Genomic DNA, 21,903 nt, shown 5'->3' with positions numbered 1-21,903 from the left:
TGTAATCCCATTTGTCTATTTTTGCTTTTGTTGTCTAGGCTTTTGGAGTGAAATCCAAAAAATCATTGCCCAGACCCAGACCAATGTCAAGAAGTTTTTCCATTGGTTTTTTTCTAGTAGTTTTACAGTTTCAGGTCTTATGTTTAAGTCTTTAATCCATATTGTTTTTTTTTTTGTTTTTTTTTTTGTTTTTGAGGCGGAGTCTCACTCTGTCGACCAGGCTGGAGTGCAGTGGTGTGATCTCAGCTCACTGCAACCTCCGCCTCCCGGGTGTAAGCAATTCTAGCGCCTCAGCCTCCCAAGTAGCTGGGATTACAGGCACTTGCCACTATACCCAGCTAATTTTTGTATTTTTAGTAGAGATGGGTTTCACCATATTGGGCAGGATGGTCTTGATCTCCTGACCTCATGATCCGCCCACTTTGGCCTCCCAAAGTGCTGAGATTATAAGCATGAGCCACTGTGCCCGGCCTTCAGTTGATTTTTATATAATTATGCACAATTTTTAAATGATAAGAATTAAACTAATTGTATTTTAGAAAAGAATTAAGAAATTTTAAATTAATACAATGTATTCATGTATTCACTTAATAAATGCTTATTAAATGCCTATTATGTGCCAAGATTTGTGCTAAGCATTGAACTTTGATGTAAGTATAGTCTTCTAATTTTACTGATGAAGATGTGGTCATTTTGAGTATTTTTCTGGAGGACCTCAAGTCACACAGTGGCACAGCGAGTAAACACTCATTTCTTTGATTCAAAGCTGAGGTCATTGCATTTACTACAATAATTTGGATTACAGATGAATACTTGATTTTACTAAATGAATTACTATATGAGCCCTTTACATAGTGGGCTCCCATAGGACTTTACACTTTATTTTTCTTACAAGATTCAGTAATAAATCTATCATGAAAGCCATTTTACCACAGTGCCTTGTGCAGGGTAGAGCTCACTACATTTTGATGAATGAAAGTAGTTTAAGTAGACTTGTTGTTACACATGGCTAGATTAAAGTTCTCTGTTTTAATTTACTCTTTAAGCTTTACATGGCTTATTTATAAATCCAGGAAAGTAATTCATCTTAGAACTATTGTGAGAAATAAATGAGATAATGCTTGTATGGACTGGGCGTGGTGGCTTTCACCTGTAATCCCAACAGTTTGGGAGGCCAACACTTGAAGTCAAGTGTTCCAGATCAGCCTGGTCAACATGATGAAACCCTGTCTCTGATAAAAATACAAACATTAGCTGGGTATGGTGGTGCACACCTGAAATTCCAGCTATTTGGGTGGCTGAGGCATGAGAATCACTTCAACACTGCAACATTTGAGGTTGCAGTGAGCTGAGATTGCGTCACTGTACTCCAGCCTGGGCAACAGAGGAGACTCTGCCTTGAAAAGAGAGAGAAAAAAAAAAAAGAAAGATAATGCATGTATGGTACCAGGCACTCAAAAAAAGTTAAAAAAAAAAAAAAAAAAAAGCAATGTTCTAGCCCTGAAATAATATGTTTAGGTGTATTTAGGCTATAAATTGAGATTTTTAGATACACATTGGTGGGCAGATCTAAGAATTATTGAGAAGGGAGAATCATTAGGACCACTGGGGACAAGTAAGAGAAAGGAGTCATTGATAGATATAGATTATAGGTTTCATGTTTGCTGAGTAACGTGTGCTTAATGTGGCTGGGCATGGTGGTTCACGACTATAACCTCAGCACTTTGAAAGGTTAAGGTGGGAGAATTGCTTGATCCCAGGAGTTTGAGACCAGTCTGGGCAACATAGCAAGACCTCATCTCTACAAAAAATAAACATTAACCAGGCATAGTGGTGCATGCCTGTAGTCCCAACTACTTAGGAGGCTGAGGTGGGAGGATCACTTGAGCCCAGGAGGTAGAGGCTGCAGTAAGCCATGTTTGCACCACTGCATTCCAGCCTGGGTGACAGAGCAAGTTTCTGTCTCAAAACAAAACAAAACAAAACAAAAAATCATGAATGAGGAAGTTAGAAAGGAATATTGGATTGCAGATATAAGGCTCTTCGTCTAGAAAGGGAAGATGATCTGGGGAGAAGAGATGTAGGATTTAGAGAGGGAAAGATAGAAACTGTGTACTAGTTGGATGAATGGATGAAAGGATGGATGAATTAATATATGAACAAATTATTTCAAATTATATTTATTGAGTGCTAGGTATATGAATTTATTGCCCAAAGGTAGCAGATGAATTTATTGCCCAAAGGTAGCAGATCCAGGAGGGTAGCTATAAACATTTCTATAGAAATTTATATGGAATTTCTATAAAAGAGAAGTTTTGGGGTAGCAACCAAGTTGTAAGGGTGTGTGAAGAGGGGTCTGGGTGGGGAAGGGTATTTGTTTTCATTCTGTAATCCCTTAGCACTCTAGATCAGATTGAGAAAATGTCAAATGCCAGGGAGGGGCACTGATGAGATGAGATTACAGATGGAACTAATCCCCCTCAGGCTACCTATCAACTCCGCCACTGCCACTGCACTCAAACACCTACCACCAAACAACAATAAATTAATGAGATACTCATTTTATCAGATCAATAGCATGATAGCAGGGAGGCAGGAGCATTTAAATCTCCATGAAGAGAATGTGTGTGGTTGGAGAGTAGATGAGGGAAGGATTTCACAAAAAGGTGTGATTTTAGTTGACTCTTTTTTTTTTTTTTTTTTTTTTAAGACAGTCTCGCTCTGTTGCCCCGGCTGGAATGCAGTGGCGCAATCTTGGCTTGAATCCGCCTCCCAGGTTCAAGCGATTCTCCTGCCTCAGCCTCCTGAGTAGCTGGGATTACAGGCGTGCACCACCACGCCCGGCTGATTTTTGTATTTTTAGTAGAGAAGGGATTTCACCATATTAGCCAGGCTGGTCTTGAACTGACCTCAGGTGATCCACTTGCCTCAGCCTTGAAAAGTGTTGGGATTATAGGTATGAACCACCTGACTCTTATATATTACTCTTGAAGAAGGTAATTAATATTCTAAATACATGCTGTAAATAAAAGTCTTCAAAGACACAGAGAGGCTGGAGATCTTAGCAAACTGTTCAGAATCTGATGAAGTGGGAGTAATCTGGAGATGAAGAACGAGCAGTGGCCCAATCATGATAGGCTTGCATGTTATGTCAAAAGTTTTGAAAGCCATCCTGTTGCTGATGGGAATGGCCAGAGTATTTTAGGCACAGGAATGACAATGATAAAATCTTACATAACATTTTTTAGCTACTTATAAGGCTGAGGCAGGAGGATCATCTGAACCCAAGAAGTTCAGGGCTGCAGTAAGTCATGATCACACCACCAATTGCACTCCAGCCCAGGCAACAGAGCAAGGCCTTGTCTTTAAAAATAATAAAATTTAAAACATAACATTTTTGGAAGATCAAAGAACCATACATATGAAAGAAATACAAGCAACAATGAACCCCCCCCCCCCCCAGTCCTTTAATATAAACGGAAAAGTATGGGAAAAAAAAAAAAAGCAAAATCCCTGTTCCCACAGGGAATTTATATTCCAATGGGTAGAGGCAGGACAATAAAAAAACCACCACACAGGCCCGGCACGGTGGCTCGGTCTTTTAATGTGTGTCGCCAGCACTTTGGAGGCTGAGAGCGGGTGGGTCACGGAGTCGGGTTGAGGCGTTCGGAGACAGCACGGCCAGAGATGGTTGAAACCCCCGTCTCTTACTAAAATACAAAATTAGCGGGTGTGGTGGCGGGCGTCTGTAATCCAGTGCTCGGGGCTGAGGCAGAGACTCGCATGAACCCTGGAGCACAGAGGTTGCCAGTGAGCCTAGATCGCCGTACTGCACTCCAGCGATGGCGAAAGGAACGACGCTCCGTCTCAAAAAAAAAAGAAAAGTAAAAAAATAAAGAAAAGAAAAGGGGAGCGCATACTTAACAATAAGGATAAATGACACTTGTCATTATGTTTACCGAAGTTTCCTAGGAAGAAGGGCCCGGCAAATCCACCCTCACCCCCCAGGGCCTAAAGAGAGAAGCACCATCCTCGGGAGCTACCTAAATCTACTGAATTGCATAAAGGCGGGCCAGAAGCTGCAGTTTAATAACGAATATCCCCAGGGCCATTGTTATGTACGCTTAAGACTTGAGAACATTGGGCTCTCAAACCTTTTTCTCACTTCACCTATTTAAAAAAGCCCTGTTTTTAGAGGAGGAAAATTGAGTGCATCGTAGGTTAACTAACTTGCTAAGTCACATGGAACCAGAGCGTGGCAATCTAGCCTTCTGGAGATACAGCTCTTTTCTTTCTTTTTTTTTTTTGAGAGACGGAGTCTTACTCTTACTTGCTGTGCTCAGGCTGTTAGTGCGAGTGGCGTGATTCGGCTCACTGCAAGCCTCCGCCTCCCGGGTTCAAGCGATTCTCCGTTGCCTCAGTTTTCCAAGTGGCTGGGACTACAGGCGTGCGCCACCACCACCCAGCTAAATTTTTTTTTTTTTTTTTTTTTTCTTTAGGTAGGAGACGGGGGCTTTCACCATGTGTTGGCCAGGCTGGTCTCGAACTCCTGACCTCAGGTGACCCGCCCACCTCAGCCTCCCAAAGTGCTCGGATTACAGGTGTGAGCCACTGCGCCCGGCCAGCTCTTAATCTTAAACCTAACAGTACGTTATCTCCTTTTGCTGATTTGTAGCTAAAACTTCAACAAGCACTGGACTTGGAGTTTGAACACTTAGTCTGAAGGTCCACTAAGTTCAGTCTAGTGAGTGTGCGCAATTAAGTCACATTTTGAATTTCAAGTCTCTCGCCTTAGGCTAAACACTACCACCTGATGCTGACCAGAGGGGCGAGACACGGCAGCTGGGCAGGGAACTGATGGGAAGGGAGTCGATCGATAACTCCAGTGCGCCGCTGACTGTTGGATTGGCTCGAACTTCTCCCGCCAGGCCTAACCTACTCCCGCGCACTCCTGGGCCCGCCCCGCCGCCATCTTGGTCTAGGAGGGAGAGCGCCGCACGCGTGAGTAAACAGCCGGAGCAGGGAAAGTCGAGCTCTGGCAGCGTCCGGGTGCTGAGGGGCAGAGGCGGAGAGGACCTTGTCCTGATCTTCCTAGGTGGGATAAATATCTGGGTCACAGTGATAGGCCCCGGGGAGCCCCTAGTCTGCCCACCCTCCGCCCCCTCGCGGCGAGATGCCTCGTTCCCCGGGCTTCTCCCGCCCTCTGCAGATCTCCTCCCTCTGTTGAAAGCTGCCCGGGAAAGTGGTGGCGGGAGAGGGCCCAGGCCCGAATGTGGCGTGGCCTCAGGTTCCTGGTGCCGGGCGCCGGAGGAGGTTCGCGCTGGGGTTTGGTGCTTCGGAGGCCTGGGGTGCAGACGCGGCGTGGCTGTGAGGCCGGGGCGGGCGTGCGGGTGTGAGGGCCGGACTCACACGGCCGCCGCGGGGCTGTTTCCATCGGTCACTGGATTTTCTCCTCTTCCGGTTCGGGCCTCAGGGTGGCCGACATGACGGCCAGGGGTCAGAGCCCCCTCGCGCCGCTGTTGGAGACTTTGGAAGACCCTTCTGCCTCCCATGGAGGGCAGACTGACGCTTACCTGACTCTGACCAGGTGAGGTCCGCCACTGGGCGTTGCTGGGTTGGGGGAGCGCTCTAGAGTGGGGAGAAAGAAGGTGGTTGGGAGGGGCGCGTAGAATGATTGTGAGTTCTAGAAGTCTGGCAAATGTGGGGACACCCGAGTCGCGGACGCCTTGGGGGGCGGGGGAGATGTATCCTAGGTGACGTTCTCGGACTGCTGCTGCTGGTGCGCTTGAGGTGTGTGTTTGGAACGACGGAGCTTGCACGTGTTTTGCAAGCGAGGGGTTTTTAAAAGTTTCGCTTGGAAGTAGTTGTTGGAGGAGGGGTTTTCAGGGTAAACCTCCGATGTGTTGGGAAAATGTGGCTACCCAGAGTTTTGTTTTTTGTTTTTTTTTTTGACAGCAATAAACTGATTTTTATTAATTGCAAAATGCTTCAAAGTAATTTTCATAGAAATGTACTAAACTTTTGTAAAACCTTTTGTAAAGGTTTAGTAAATCGTTAGTAACTAGGGATAGGGATCCCCGTTCTGTCTTTTTGGAGTCAGGCTGTCACAACTTGCGTGTAACGGATGTAAAAAGTTATTCTGAGGGTTTTTCTACTTTCATTTCTGATATGTATTGCATTGTATATTCTATATGCCCTTAAGGACCTTACCTACTGGGTTAATTCATTTACAAGAGTTAGAAAGTAATTTTTAAAAAGATTGTGCGTGTATTTTAGGGAGTTTTTTTTTTTCCCGTCAACTATCTAAACTTGTGTTCTTCCTGCTTTTTAAGTCGTATGACTGGAGAAGAAGGAAAAGAAGTAATTATAGAAATCGAGAAAAAGCTTCCTCGGCTGTACAAAGTTTTAAAGGTATGTATCTGTTTGTTAAATAGTTTTTGACTTTTGGTAGTTTGTTTTGTTGTTGTTGTTGTTGTTTTGCGGTGGAGTTTCGCTCCTGTTGCCCAGTTTCGCTTCTGTTGCAGTGGCTCGGGCTTGGCTCACTGAAACCTCTGCTTTTCGGGTTCAAGCGGTTCTCCGGCCTCAGCCTCCTGAATAGCTGGGATTACAGGCATCAGTCACCACCCCGGCTAATTTTCTATTTTTAGTAGAGAAGGGGTTTCTCCATATTGGTCAGGCTGGTCTCGAACTCCCGACCTCAGGTGATCCTCCTTCCTCGGCCTCCCAAAGTGTTGGGATTACAGGCATGAGCCACCTTGCCAAGCCACTTTTGGTGGTTTTTAAAAGTTTTGCCAGTTGACTCAAAAGCTTTGAATCTAAAATATAACAGTAGTAATACTGATTATACTACTCTTTATTGTTACTTAAAGCTTCTCAGGTACTTTCTTAATTACCTTACATGCTTTATCACTTAACTCTCCATAGTTCCATGAGATTATTTCTTAATGATCACTTTGCAGGTGAAGAAATTAATTTAATTTGCCTAAGTTGCCTAAGGGCACTTGAATCTGAGTTTGTGCTCTTGAAAGCAGTGATCAGAGATTAACCTGTTTTCTTTCCTTTGGGAATCTACATCTAAGTAAGTGATTGTAAAATTACAGTTAGTCTTTGGTCTACTCTGTAGGTAGCATTAATTTCTTTTCCTCATTCACCCTCAGTTTTGCTACAACTGTTATCTTTTTTGCTTTAGGGAAATGATGTTTGACATCATACATAGGACCTGTGTTCGTGTCTTCACTTGCCTACTCAGTGGCTTCCTGACCATCCTTAACATCTTTTAAATTTTCTTTTTTTTTAGAATGAAAAAGTTGAACTTTATATCCAGTGTTTCTTTGAGTTCTTATTTTTATGACCTTGTTCCTTTTTTAAAAAATATTTTTTGTGTTTTTATTATGACCTTGTTCTTGTGCTTTTTTGTTTTTAATTATTAAAATTGAGGTGGGGATCTTGATAGGTTGCCTAAGCCAGTCTCGAACTCCTGGGTCCAAACGATCCTCCCACCTCAGCCTCCTTAGTAACTGAGATTACAAGTAGGTGCCACCATGCCCAACTTTTATGCTTTTTGTTTGTTTGAGACAGAGTCTTGCTCTGTCACCCATGCCGGAGTGCAGTTTCACAATCTTAGCTCACTGCAACCTCTGCCTCCCACGTTCAAGTGATTCTCCTGCCTCAGCCTCCTGAGTAGCTGGGATTACAGGCATGCCCTCACCACGTCCGGCTAATATTTTTAGTAGAGATGGGGTTTCATCATGTTGACCAGGCTGGTCTTGAACTCCTGACCTCAGGTGATCTGCCCGCCTTGGCCTCCCAAAGTGCTGGGATTACAGGTGTGAGCCACCGTGCCCAGCCATATGCCTTTAAACAAGTGTTTCTTCCAGACACGTATTGTACATTTTAACGTGATTTTTGGCTAAGTATTAGAGATACTGCCTACTCTTGGTGTTGTCTATTGCATACTTTTTTTTGTTTTTTTTTTTTGGGGAGGGACGGAGTTTTGCTCTTGTTGCCCAGGCTGGAGTGCAGTGGCTTGAACACCTCCCGGGTTCAAGCTGTTCTCCTGCCTCAGCCTCCCAAGTAGCTGGGATTACAGGCATATGCCACCATGCCCGGCTAATTGTTTTTCGTATTTTTAGTAGGGACGGGGTTTCTCCATGTTGGTTGGCCACTGTGCCCAGCCTTATTGCATACATTTTGAGTCAAGTCGCATTGTTTGTAAATAGGATTTGTACCTGAAATTATTTGCATGCACGTGGAAGGTTGATAATAGGACAATAGCAATTTTAAGCAATGAAAGGATAATTGAATTCTTTCAGAGTAGTAAACATACCAGGTAAAGTAAAACATGTTTCTATGTTGTGTTTAGAGTTCAACTAGGATTGTGTCTAGGAATCCACAACATTCTTGAAAATGACACATTATCGTTAAGGAACAGTTTCAAGTACGTTTAATGAAAATTAATCACAGACATTTACTAGCTATTATTCAGGAGATATAGTGGTAGCTCTCAAAATATTAAGCCTTACTTAGTTGCTTACACCTGGTTGCTGTATTATATCCCTTACATTCTGTACTCTAGGGGTTGCATTTTTTGGCTTCGTTTTGTAAATATAGAAGACACTGCAGGGAAGTATCTGCTCATATGTTTAACCATTAACATTTGCTGTTCTGCTCAGGAATAACAGTTGAGGATTCCTTGGATATTTGATTCAAGTAGATATGGGGGATTTTGAAGATAAATCCCTTTGGAGTGGGAAATGGTACAAGGAAATGGGGTACAGGGTAAAAGTAAACATACTGAGATCCTCTTTGACAGATTTGCCCTTTTATAGCTTTTACATAAATAGTATGAGTTGGACTTTCAATTCTAGATTGACAGCCAGGCAAGGTGGCTCACGCCTGTAATCGCAGCACTTTGGGGGTCTGAGGCGGGTGGATCACCTGAGGTCAGGAATTCGAGACCAGCCTGGCCAACATAGTGAAACCCCCATCTCTACTAAAAATACAAAAAATGAGCCAGGCACGGTGGCGCACGCCTGTCATCCCAGCTACTCTTGAACCTGGGAAGCAGAGGTTGCAGTGAGAGATTATTGCAGTGAGCTGAGATTACATCATTGCACTCCAACCTGGGCAACAAGAGCGAAACTCTGTCTCCGAAAAAAAACAATTTCTAGATTGACATGGATTGAAATTCTCTTATGTATAAAGGTTTAAAAAATTGTTTTATATAACTACTAATTGAGATAATAATATATACTTTATAAATGTTACATTCTAACCCCTTCTCCCAGTCTTGGAGGAAGAGATGTCACTCCACTCTAAAGTTAGGATGTTAGCTTTTGCATTTGAGTCTCTTGTTTACTCAGTGGAAGGGCCTTACTCCCTTTTCCCTGTTATGTCTTTAGCATTTTTCATCTGTTGACCTCTTTTTCTTTGCTTTCATAGGTGTAGAGATATCCTTTATCTTCATTCAGTTGATCTCGATCCAGTTTCCTCTCCTTTCTTTACCAAACTGTACACATGGCCTTCTGATTTTATTCCCTGTTTATTTTTATTTTTTATGCATATTCTCAAGGATTTGTTGGAGTAAAATGTGATGAATTTGTTTGTTCTGTAATTGACTTCTGCTTTCTAAAGATTGATTTACAGTTGTGCTTGTTTGTAATAAATGTGGTTTTGTTTTTGTAGACTCACATTTCCAGTCAAAACTCGGAGCTGAGTAGTGCTGCTCTACAAGCCCTGGGGTTTTGCTTATATAATCCCAAAATTACCTCAGAATTATCAGGTAGATAAATTTCTTATGACTGTCAATATTTTTAGAGTATAAAGTATAAATTTTAAGTATAAATAATTTGATGCTGTTAAAAGTACTATTATCTCTGGATTAGTTTCAGAACCTGTAGTTTAAGGTTTGCTTTTAAGAAAGAAAGTATGTTTAGATTATCATCACCTACCCGTAGCTCTAACTTTGATACTACAAAATTTGCTCATAAAAATCAGGGGTATTTGACGCCTGTAGTCCCAGCTACTTGGGAGGCTGAGGCAGGAGAATGGCATGAACCCGGGAGGCGGAGCTTGCAGTGAACTGAGGTCACGCCACTGCACTCCAGACTGGGAGAGCGAGTGAGACTGTCTCAAAAAAAAAAAAAAAGGTTATGTGCCAGGTGCGGTGTCTCATACCTGTAATCCCAGCACTTTGGGAGGCTGAGGCGGGCGGATCACCTAAGGTCGGGAGTTGGAGACCAGCCTGGCCAACATGGAGAAACCCCATCTTTACTAAAAATACAAAAAACATTAGCCGGGCATTATGGCGCATGCCTGTGATCCCAGCGACTCAGGAGGCTGAGGCAGGAGAATCGCTTGAACGCGGGAGGCGGAGGTTGCAGCGAGCCAAGATGGTGCCATTGCACTCCAGCCTGGGAAAGGAGTGAAACTCCGTCTCAAACAAAAATAAAATAAAAGAATATTTAAACATGATTGCTGTAAAAATGGAAATTTTTATTCAGGCATATGCACTAAGGAATATGCTGAATTGAAAAGTTCTTTGACATAATGATAAATGTGGGATAATTTGGAACTAAAAGTGGTAATAAAAGCACAGAACCTAATGCTTTCCAAGTTTTCAAGTAGTCTGCACTGTTGTTGCATAGTTAGATGATTTCCATTGTAAAGGAAACTCTTATCTTTAGAGAAGGAAAGTTAGGAATAAAGATGTCAAAGTTGTTACCATCTGTTTTTGAGGGAAAAGCCGCTGCTTGCTCTTTTTTATACACGGAAGTGTTAGCAACCTAAAGCGGGAGTTGTTCATTTTGGAGCAGAGATGCAGGATTGAAAACATCTTACCAAAAATTGTCTTGTATGTTCAAACCTACAATGATATCTGTAGTTACTTCAATTGCACAAGAAAGTCTGATTTGGTGTCTGTTGTTTATTTTCTCTCAGTATACCTTCACCTCTAATCTGAATTTTGTGTTTTGGGGAGAAGTTTGGTATCAGCATTGGTTCTCTGATCTATTCTCTGGATATGCTTTTAATTTTATGATTGATGAGTATATTGTTTTCTCTAGTTTTATATTTGAGACTTTAAAGAGTATCAACTATTCTATACAAAATTAAAACTGCTTGTTTTCAGAGGCAAATGCTCTAGAATTGCTTTCAAAATTGAATGATACCATTAAGAGTTCAGACAAAAATGTACGTACCAGAGCACTTTGGGTGATATCTAAGCAGACATTTCCCTCTGAAGTGGTTGGCAAAATGGTGAGTATAGTTTTTGGGTATGCCGTCTTAACTATATGCCAATTAAAAAAAACAGAACTATAATGCCAATAAAAACAGTTCAGGCTTATTTCATTTGTATTTATTTGGTTTGTTTTTTAGGTATCCAGTATAATTGATTCGTTAGAAATACTGTTTAATAAAGGAGAGACGCATTCTGCTGTTGTTGATTTTGAAGCGTTAAATGTTATCATAAGGTATGCATTTGGATGCTGTGCAAATTGAAGAATAGTTTTCATAAGTTTAGGTGAAGGAGAGGGCTTTTGGGATTTAAATGAGAGACAGACATTAAAAGGGGGAAATGACATTCACACCAAAAGACTCAAGGACAAGAAGTAACAGAAGATGGAAGTAGATGTGCATGGGTTACTAGGTTTTTTAAATTTTTACTGGGACCATGTTAAAGGTGAAGTCTTGGTTATGTTCCTGCTAGTAACATACACAGTTCAGGTTTGAAAAATGTCTCTGTTAAAGCTTGTTGTAAGGGTTTTAAAAATAATGTAAACTCATAAGTGGGCTTAGGGGTTGTTTAGAAAGCAGTGTTTAGCAGGGAATAGGAGAGTACCGTCTTCATTTTTGTTATAACAGGCATGCCAACAGCATAAACTCTTTTTTTTTAAAGTGTAAACTCTTTGATGACATGATTTCTGTCTTCCCTGTTTTTTGTTCTTTAAAGTTTTCTTGTTGAGTTACTTGCTTTAACTTCCCCACTGTTGAATGCTCTGATTGATGCTAAGATTATGTCATCGTTCTCTGGCTATCCTCTTCTGTAACAATGATGAATTTAGCATAACAATAAGTAATACAGTTGGCCGTTTGTAGGTGCTGCATCCTTGGATTTAACCAATTGAGGGTTGAAAGTCTCAGAAAAATTGCATCTATATTGAACATGTACAGACTTTGATTTTCTTGTCATTATTTCCTAAACAGTACAGTTTAACAACTACTTACTTAGCACTTACATTGTATTAGCTATTATCAGTAATCTAGAAATGATTTAAAGTATAGGGGAAGATGTGCATAAGTTATATGCGAATACAGTCATGTGTCACATAATGATGGGAATACATTCTGAGGAATGCATCATTATATAATTTCATCATTGTGCAAACATTATAGAGTGGACTTACACAAACCTAGATGGGATAGCCTCTTATATACCTAGGCTGCATGGTACAACCTGTTGCTCTCAGGCTACAGACCTGTACAGTATATTACTGTACTGGATATTGTAGGCACTTCTAACACAATACTATTTGTGTACCTAAACATAGAAAAGGTACAGTAAAAATATGATAAAAAAGTTTAAAAAATGGTACACCTGTATCTGGCGTTTACCACGGATGGAGGTTTTAGGACTGAAGGTTCTTTGGGTGAGTCAGTGAAGGAGTGATGAGGGAATGTGAAGGTCTAGGACGTTACTGTGCACTATTGCAGATTTCATGAAGACTGTACACTTATGCTACACTATAAAAACATTTAAAAAATAAATTAGTCTCTACGTTCTGTAACTTTTTTTTGAAACAGTCACACGTTGTTCAGGCTGGAGTGTAGTGGTGTGATACCGGCGCTCTGCAACCTCCACCCCCCAGGTTCAAGTAATTCTTGTGCCTCAGCTTCCCGAGTAGTTGGAATTATAGGCGCCCGCTACCACGACCGGCTAATTGTTGTGTTTTTAGCAGAAATGGGGGTTTTGCCATGTTGGCCAGTCTGGTGTTGAACTCCTGACCTCAGGTGATCCACCCACCTCAGCCCCCCAAAGTGCTGGGATTGCAGGCATGAACCACTGTGCCTGGCCAGCTTATTGTAACTTTAGACTTTAAAGTTTTAAAACTTTTTGACTTTTGTAAAAATAATTAGCTTTGGCTGGGCACAGTGGCTCATGCCTGTAATTCCAGAACTTTGGGAGGCCCAGGTGGGCAGATTACCTGAGGTCAGCAGTTTGAGACCAGCCTGGCCAACATGGTGAGACCCCATCTCTACTGAAAATACAAAATTAGCTGGGCATGGTGATGTGTGCCTGTAATCTTCAGCTATATGGGAGACTGAGGCATGAGAATCACTTGCACCCAGGAGGCAGAGGTTGCAGTGCGCTGAGATCGTGCCACTGCACTCCAGCTTAGGTGACGGAGAGACTTGGTCTCAAAAAAAAAAAAGAATACTTAGCTTAAAACACAAACATACAATTGTACAAAATTGTTTTCCCTTGTTAAATCCTTATTCTAGGAGCCTTAATTTTTAATTAATTTATTTATTTTTGACTTTCATAACTTTTTGGTTAACAACATAACACATCAGCCTAGGGCCTCTTGCAGGTTCAGGATCATTATCAGTGTCTCCCACCACCAGATCTTGTCATACTAAAATGTGTTCAGGGGCAATAACATGCATGGAGCTGTCATCTGTGGTTAATGCTGCCTTCTGGAGTATCTGCTGAAGGACCCTTCAAGGCTACTTTACAGTTAACTTTTTAAAAATAGAAGTAGGAGTAAACTGTAATAATAAAAATTATAGTGTGGTATATACATAAACCAGTAACATAGTCATTTTTAAGAAATTTTTTTTTATTACTACTTTTTGTGTGTGTGACAGAGTCTTGCTCTATCGCCAGGCTGGAACACAGTGGTGAGGTCTTGGCTCACTGCAACCTCTGCCTCTCGGATTCAAGCTATTCTGCCTCAGCCTCCCAGGTAGCTGGGATTACATGCATGTGCCATTACGCCCAGCTAAGTTTTGTATTTTTAGAAGAGACGGGGTTTCACCATGTTAGGATGGTCTCGATCTCCTAACCTCGTGATCCACCCGCCTTGGTCTCCCAAAGTGCTGAGATTACAGGTGTGAGCCACCGCACCTGGCCGGTCATTTCTTATCATTATCTTATAGTCCAGTATTATGTCCTGTATATAATTGTGCTGTACTTTTATATGAATGAGAGTGCAGTAGATTTGTTGGTTTACACCATTGTTATCAGAAACATGAATAATGTATTGCACTGCAGTGTTACTACAGCTATGATGTCACTAGGTGATAGGAACTTGTCAGGTCCCTTATAATCTTACTGGACCACTATTGTGAATGTGCTGCGTTTTTGACCTAAACGTTTGTGGTGTATGACTATAGTGTCCTTTTTATATCGGACCTGAGCATTATTGTGAGGTCCTAGCACCAGTACACCAGGGATACTGAGGGGTGACTGTAGTATTTCAATCTAAAGACAAGATTATTTCTTTAAAAAAAATTTACAAAAGCAGTAATGTGCAAATTAGTAAAAATTATATCTATTTCTTGTGTGCATATGCATATTTGTATATATTCTAAAACAAATGGGCCGTACTGTGTATATTTCTGTGTGTCACATATTTTACTGCTTGTTAAGACTTAAAACGTGAGGTCACGCTAATTATTCATTGATTTCTCTATTACAGGCTAATTGAACAAGCCCCAACTCAAATGGGAGAAGAGGCAGTGAGGTGGGCAAAACTGGTCATACCTTTAGTGGTTCATTCAGCACAAAAGGTGCATTTGCGGGGAGCAACTGCTTTGGAGATGGGAATGCCATTATTGCTTCAGAAACAGCAAGAAATAGCATCTATTACGGAGCAACTTATGACTACTGTGAGTGTTCTTTTATGTAAGAATTTTCTGGATACTGCATCAGAAGGTTTTGCACTAAGCTTAAAATTCAGTCTGGGGGCCAGGTATAGTGGCTCTCACCTGTAGTCCCAATGCAGGAGGCTGAGGTGGGAGGATTGCTTGAGGCCAGGAGTTCCAGACCCATCTGGGCAACAGAGTGAGACCCATCTCTACAAAATATCTTAAAAATTAGCTGGGCATGGTGGCATGCGCCTGTAGTCTCAGATGCTTGGGAGGCTAAGGCGGGAGGATTGCTTGACCAGAAATTTGAGGCTGCAGTGAGCTATGATCTCACCACTGCATTCTAGCCTGGCTGACAGTGAGAGCCTGTCTCAAAAAAAAAAAAAAATGTGGGCATATTGGTATAGTTGCACTATGATCTAGGATTTTAGCTTTGAAATACAACATTAAGAATTGCGTAAGTTAGCATAGGCACATTGCTCATTACATAGTAGTAAGGAGGGGAGCTATCTATTGTTACTAAAATCCAGACATTTTACTTCATTCCCAATAAATAGGAAATAGGAATTGTATTTCTGAAAGAGGGAGAGCATTAACTGATTCACTCATGTTTGGGTTGTTACTGTATAATCCTAGTAGATGCAAATTTAATGTACATAAACTTACCTCGTCTCTATAGTTTTCTAGTTATTACTTGCCACAGATTTTAGGTTTTCTAACCGTTGTTCTTGTAACATATTTACTGGGCATCTGATATATGTAGTGCATTGTTGCAGGTGCTGTAAATATAGCAGTGAACAAAAGAGGCTTGATGGAGCTTATTTTCTTGTGGGAGAGATAATTAAGTACATAGTGTAGTAAGTGAAGAGCGCTAAGGAGAAGAGCAAGGACTGGAGAGTGCAGTGAGAAAGGAATGTAAGGTGGTCAGAGAAGGCAAAGGAAAGGACATTTGAACAGTGATTTGAAGGCAGAGTAGGAGTTACCCATGTGGATAATGTAGACAAGCGAACCATGAGGGCAAAAGGCCCGTCTCTAATGGTTGTGTACTTGGTTGGTGTTCCGGGAACACTGGGCAGTATGACAGTAGTGGAGTGAATTAGAGTGAGAGGAAAAGAAGGCCCAATCACATAGGACCATGGCGGGAACCATTGTAAGGATGGATTTTTTACTCTAGGTTACATGGAAAGCCATATTTGAAGGCCTTGTTTTATTTTTTGTTTTAAGAGACAAGGTCTCACTATATTAACCAAGCAGATCTTGAACTCCTGGGCTCAAGCAGTCCTCCCACTTTAGTCTCCCAAAGTTTTGGGATGACAGGCATGAGCCACCACACCCAGCCCCTAAAACCTGAAATTTTACTTGCTTAAAATGCAGAAGACTTCTTGGTAATGTTCAGTATGACAAAGTAACTAGAGTGTCTTCATAAATAGCTTTATTCTGATGAATTTATTTTTTAGTAACATATATACATATAAATTTTTTTTTTTTTTGAGACAGTTTCACGATTGTTGTCCAGGCTGGAGTGCAGTGACGCGGTCTCAGCTCACTACAGCCTCCACCTCTTGGGTTCAAGTAATTCTCCTGCCTCAGCAGGAGTAGCTGGGATTATAGGCACCTGCCACCATGCCCGATTGATATTTGTATTTTTAGTAGAGATTGGGTTTCACCATATTGGCCAGGCTGGTCTCGAACTCCTGACCTTGTGATCTACCTGCCTTGGCCTCCCGAAGTGCTGAGATTACAGGCATGGGCCACCATGCCTGACCATAAAATCCCTTTTTTTAACCCATTTATCAAACTTGCAACAAAGTATATATGAAATCTTTATATAAATTTGAGCTAAAAATTATTTCACATGTCTGTTGATTGTGAAGCTATTAATGTATTTTTTCATTATTAGTGTGAAAATATTAATACAGTGCCATTTAAACTAGTTAATGATATGCATGCTGACTTTTTTAGGGTAAAGTATATTGGTAGAAAAAAGTTGGATTGATGGATGGTAGGATGGCCAGATAGGTGATAAGATCAACATAGTAAAAGTGCTAATGGTAGAATCTGGGTGTTTGTATTAGAGCATTTACTGTAAAAACTCCTTCAGATTTGCTCTATGCTTCAGCTTTTCTTTTGGAGTTTTATGGGAGGGGTAATTTTTTTTTTTTTTTTTTTGAGATAGTCTCGCTCTGTCACCCAGGCTGAAGTGCAGTGGCACGTTCTCTGCTTTCTGCAACCTCTGCCTCCCGGGTTCAAGCAATTCTCGTGCCTTAGCCTCCAGAGTAGTAGGAATTATAGGCGCCTTCCACCACACCCAGCTAATTTTTGTATTTTTAGTAGAGATGGGATTTCACCATATTGGCCAGGCTGGTCTTGAACTCGTGACTTCAGGTGATCTGCCTGCCTTGGCCTCCCAAAGTGCTGGGATTACAGACTTGAACCACCGCACCTGGCCTTGGGTGGGGTAATATTTTTATTACGGAGAAAACTGTTTGGTTGAATCAGTTTTTGAAAATTATTCCTAGACTTTGATATTGGATTTTTTTTTCTAAGAGTCTGTTTGGTAAATTAATTGCTTTTGTTTGCAGAAATTAATCTCAGAACTCCAGAAGCTATTTATGAGTAAAAATGAGACTTACGTGTTAAAATTATGGCCTTTGTTTGTCAAACTACTTGGAAGGGTAAGTGCCCAGTTAATGAACAGTCCACAATTTTTACATGCTGGACTCTTTCTTACCTTTTCTTTGTACAGTTGATGCTCATTATTTCCTTTGTACAGCTGATGCTCATTATTTCATGCTTACTCACTAAAATTTATTTGTAAATCTGAAATCAGTACTTGCAGTGCTTTTGCCATCATTTGTAGACACCCAGGGTGGCAAAGAATTGGAGTCACAACGTGCATGTTTCCAGCTGAGGTCAAGCAAGGTTACGCTCTGCCTTTTTGTTTTAGTTCTCATACCTTAAACAGGTGTCCTTTTTATATTCCATGTAATGCCACATTTTTCACTTTTCTGTGCTTTTCCTGGTGGTTTTACTGTTTAAATTTGGGACCCAAAGCCTGGGTCCAGGTGCTGTCTAGTTTGTGTTCCTAAGCAAAGGAAGGCTGTGATATACCCAAGAGTGAAAATAAACTTTGTTCAGGCATGATTTATAGAGCTACTGGCTGTGAATTTGATGTTAGTGATTCAGTAATATAAAATACCTTCTAATAGATAGATGTTAAACAGGTTATATATTGAACAGCTGACAAAAGTGTGTCCATAGACTCAAAGAAATTTAACTCTGTATTTCCCATGGGAGTGATTGCTCAGTATTTGCTAATTTAGTGTTCCAGGCTATTTTATATAATAGAAAACCATAACTACTATGAATAATGAGAGAGAATCAACTGTATGTTCAATGATTAAGCAGGTTTTAGGTAGTAGGGGGTGTGCTGCTTTTATTGTGTTCTAACCATTTGTAAATGAACAATTCAATGGCATTAAATCTATTCATAATGTTGTAAGCATCACCACTATCTATACCCAAAACTTGTGCATCATCCCCAACAAAAACTGTACCCATTAATCAGTAAACTCCCTCTGCCCTCCTCCCCTACTCAGACATCACCCTTTGGTAATATCTGTTCTACTTTCTGTCTCTGCAAATTTGCTTATTCTAGGTACCTCATAAAAGTGAAATTATAACATATTTGCTCCTCTGTGTCTGGCTTATTTCACTAAGCATAAAGTTTTTTTATTTTTTTTGAGACAGAGTTTCACTCTTGTCACCCAGGCTGGAGTGCAATGGCGTGATCTCAGCTCACTGCAACCTCTGCCTTGCGGGTTCAAGCAATTCTCCTGCCTCAGCCTCCTGAGTAGCTGGGACTACAGGCATGTGCCACTATGCCCGGCTAATTTTTGTGTTTTTAGTAGAGACAGGAAGGATTTCACCATTTTGGCCAGGATGGTCTTGATCTCCTGACCTCGTGATCTGCCCACCTTGGCCTCCCAAGGTGCTGGGATTACAGGCATGCGCCACTGTGCCTGGCAGCATAAAGTTTTTAAGATTGATCCATGTCATAACATATATCAAAGTTGCATTCTTGGGCTGAGTGATTGTATGTAACACATTTTGTTTATCTGTTGAGAGACATTTAGGTTGTTTCTACCTTTTGGTTATTGTGAATAATGTTGCTGTAAACACCAGTGTACAAATCTGTCGGAGTTCCCGCTTTCAGTTTTTTGGGTATATACTTAAGAGTGGAATTGCCTGGTTATGTAGTAGTTCTGTGTTGAATTTTTTGAGAAAGCCCCAAACTCTTTTTTTGAGACAAGATCTGGCTCTGTCTGTCACCCAGGCTGGAGTGCAGTGGCATAACCTCGCTGACTTCAACCTGTCTCCCAGGCTCAAACCATCCTCCCACCTCAGCCTCCCAATTACCTGGGACTACCACCCTGCCCAGCTGAATTTTTTTTTTTTTTTTTTCCGTATTTTTTGTAGAGATGGGATTTTGCCATGCTGCTCAGGCTGGTTTCCAACTCAAGTGATCCGCTCGCCTCAGCCTCCAAAATTGCTGGATTACAGGCATGAGCCACTTGGACCAGCCAGCACCAAACTCTTCTGTAGCAGCTGCACCATTTTACATTCCCACCAGTAATGCACTAGGGTTTCACTTTCTTAACATCCTCACCAACACTTTTTATTTTCCTTTTTTTTTTGATAGCCATTCTAGTGAATGTGAAGTGGGATTGATTTGGTATAGATTTGCATTTCTCTGGTTACTAGTGATGTTGAACATCTTTTCACTTGGTTCTTGGCTGTTTAATTGTCTGTGGAGAAATGTCTAAGTCCTTGGCCCATTTTTGAATAGGTTTGAGTTTTTGTTGAGTTGTAGTTCTTTGTATGTTTTGATATTCATCCCTTATCAGTTATGTGATTTGCAAATATTTGTTTCCATTCTGTAGGTTCTCTTTTGCTTTCTTGGTAATATCCATTGCACAGTTTTTAATTTTGGTATATTATGTATATTTTTTGTTATTGCTCGTACTTGACATCATATTCATGAAGTTGTTGTCAAATCCAATGTCATTTTTGTTTCCCAATGCGTTCTTGTAAGAATTTTCCAGTTTTAGATCTTGAATGTAGATGTTTGAACCATTTTGAGTGAATATTTGGATATGGTGTAAGGTGAGTCCAGGTTCATCCTTTTGCGTGTAGATGTTCAGATTCCTCAGTACCATTTATTGAAAAGGTTGTTTTATTTAAATCCTTTTGGTACCCGTTTTTTTTTTTTTTTTTTTTTTTTTTTTTTGAGACAGTCTTACTCTGTTGCCAAGGCTGAAGTGCAGTGGCGTGATCTCAGCTCAGTGCAACCTCTGCCTCCTGGGTTCAAGCAATTCTCCTGCCTCAGTCTCCCAGGTAGCTGGGATTACAGGTGCCCACCACCATGCTCGGCTAATTTTTTTTTCTTTTTTGTATTTTTATTAGAGATGGGGTTTTACCACGTTGGCCAGGCTGGTCTCGAACTTCTGAGCTCAAGTGATCCACCCGCCTCGACCTCCCAAAGTGCTGGGATTACAGGCGTGAGCCACCGCGCCTGGCCTGTGGTACCCTTTTGAAAATCAATTGAACACAGGTGCAAAGATTTATATCCAAGCTCAGTATTCTGTGCTGTTGGTGTGTATGGCCTTATGCAGTTACCGTATGTATTAATTACTGTAGCATTATACTAAGTTTGGAAGTCAGTGTGAGTTGTCTGGTTTTCTTATTTTTCAGAATTGTTTTGGCTTTTATTTTTATTTATTTATTTATTTTTTTTGAGCTGGAGACTCTCCCTGTCGCCCAGACTGGAGTGCAGTGGCGTGATCTAAGCTTACTGCAACCTCCGCCTCCTGGGTTCAAGCGATTTTCCTGCCTCAGCCTCCTGAGTAGCTGGGACTGCATTTGCACGCCACCACACCTGGCTGAATTTTTGTATTTTTAGTAGAGATGGTGTTTCACCATATTGACCAGGCTGGTCTCGAACTCCTGACCTTGTAATCTGCCGGCCTTGGCCTCCCAAAGTGTTGGGATTACTCCTGTGAGCATGCCGGCTGTTTTGGCTTTTTGAGGCTCTTTGCAATTCCGTGTTAATTTGATGATAGACTTCTTTATCTGTGAAAAAGGCAGTTGAAATCATGGTAGGGATTGTGATGAATCTGCATATAATGCCTTGAATAGTTAGCATTTCATTGATGTTAAGTCTTTCTACCCATGAGCAGATGTCTTTCTATTTGTTTAGGCTTTTTTTTTTTTTTTTTTTTTTTTGGGACAGTCTTTCTGGCTATAGTGCTGTGGCGCAGTCTTGGCTCACTGCAACCTCAGCCTACTGGGTTCAAGTGATTCTCCTGCCTTGGCCTCCCAAGTAGCTGGGATTATAGGCGCCTGCTACCATGCCTGGCTCATTTTTGTATTTTTAGTAGAGACAGGATTTTACCACGTTGGCCAGGCTGGTCTTGAACTCATGACCGAAAGCAATCCACCTGCCTTGGCCTTTCAGAGTGCTGAGATTACAGGAGTCGGCCGCTGTGCCAGGCCTAGGTCTTTAATTTCTTTCAGCAGTGCTTTGTAGTTTTCATCTTGTGTCTAACTTCTTGGGCTAGATCTGTTACGAAGTATTTCCTTTAGCTCTTGTAGCTAACTTGTGTGTTTTTTTGTTTTCTAATCCATTTTTTATTTTATTTTATTTTTATTTTTATTTTTTGAGATGGAGTCTCGCTCTGTCGCCCAGGCTGGAATGCAGTGGTGCGATCTCAGCTCACTGCAAGCTCCGCCTCCTGGCTTCACGCCATTCGCCTGCCTCAGCCTCCCGAGTTGCTGGGACTACAGGCGCCTGCCACCACGCCCAGCTAATTTTTTGTATTTTTAGTAGAGACGGGGTTTCACCATGTTAGCCAGGATGGTCTCGATCTCCTGACCTCATGATCCGCCCGTCTCGGCCTCCCAAAGTACTGGAATTACAGGCATGAGTCACCGTGCCCGGCCTTCCATTTTTTTTTTTTTGTTACTGGTTTATAG

General features: G+C 41.4%; 1 protein-coding gene across 1 annotated transcript in view; it reads left to right on the top strand.

The window, feature by feature from the left end:
- Positions 1-4,812: 4,812 nt before the first annotated feature.
- RIF1 (replication timing regulatory factor 1) overlaps positions 4,813-21,903 on the top strand; it is a 62,937-nt gene continuing 45,846 nt past the window's right edge. The window contains 8 exon segments of the mRNA XM_017866070.1: positions 4,813-5,095; positions 5,474-5,587; positions 6,333-6,411; positions 9,685-9,781; positions 11,129-11,256; positions 11,377-11,471; positions 14,700-14,889; positions 17,451-17,543. Of these exon segments, the coding sequence (XP_017721559.1) occupies positions 5,484-5,587; positions 6,333-6,411; positions 9,685-9,781; positions 11,129-11,256; positions 11,377-11,471; positions 14,700-14,889; positions 17,451-17,543 (786 nt within the window). The 5' untranslated portion in view covers positions 4,813-5,095; positions 5,474-5,483.

Source organism: Rhinopithecus bieti, unplaced genomic scaffold, assembly GCF_001698545.2.
Source record: "Rhinopithecus bieti isolate Rb0 unplaced genomic scaffold, ASM169854v2 scaffold_81617, whole genome shotgun sequence".
Classification (NCBI taxonomy): Eukaryota; Metazoa; Chordata; class Mammalia; order Primates; family Cercopithecidae; genus Rhinopithecus; species Rhinopithecus bieti.
This window is presented reverse-complemented; position numbering and strand designations above follow the sequence as displayed.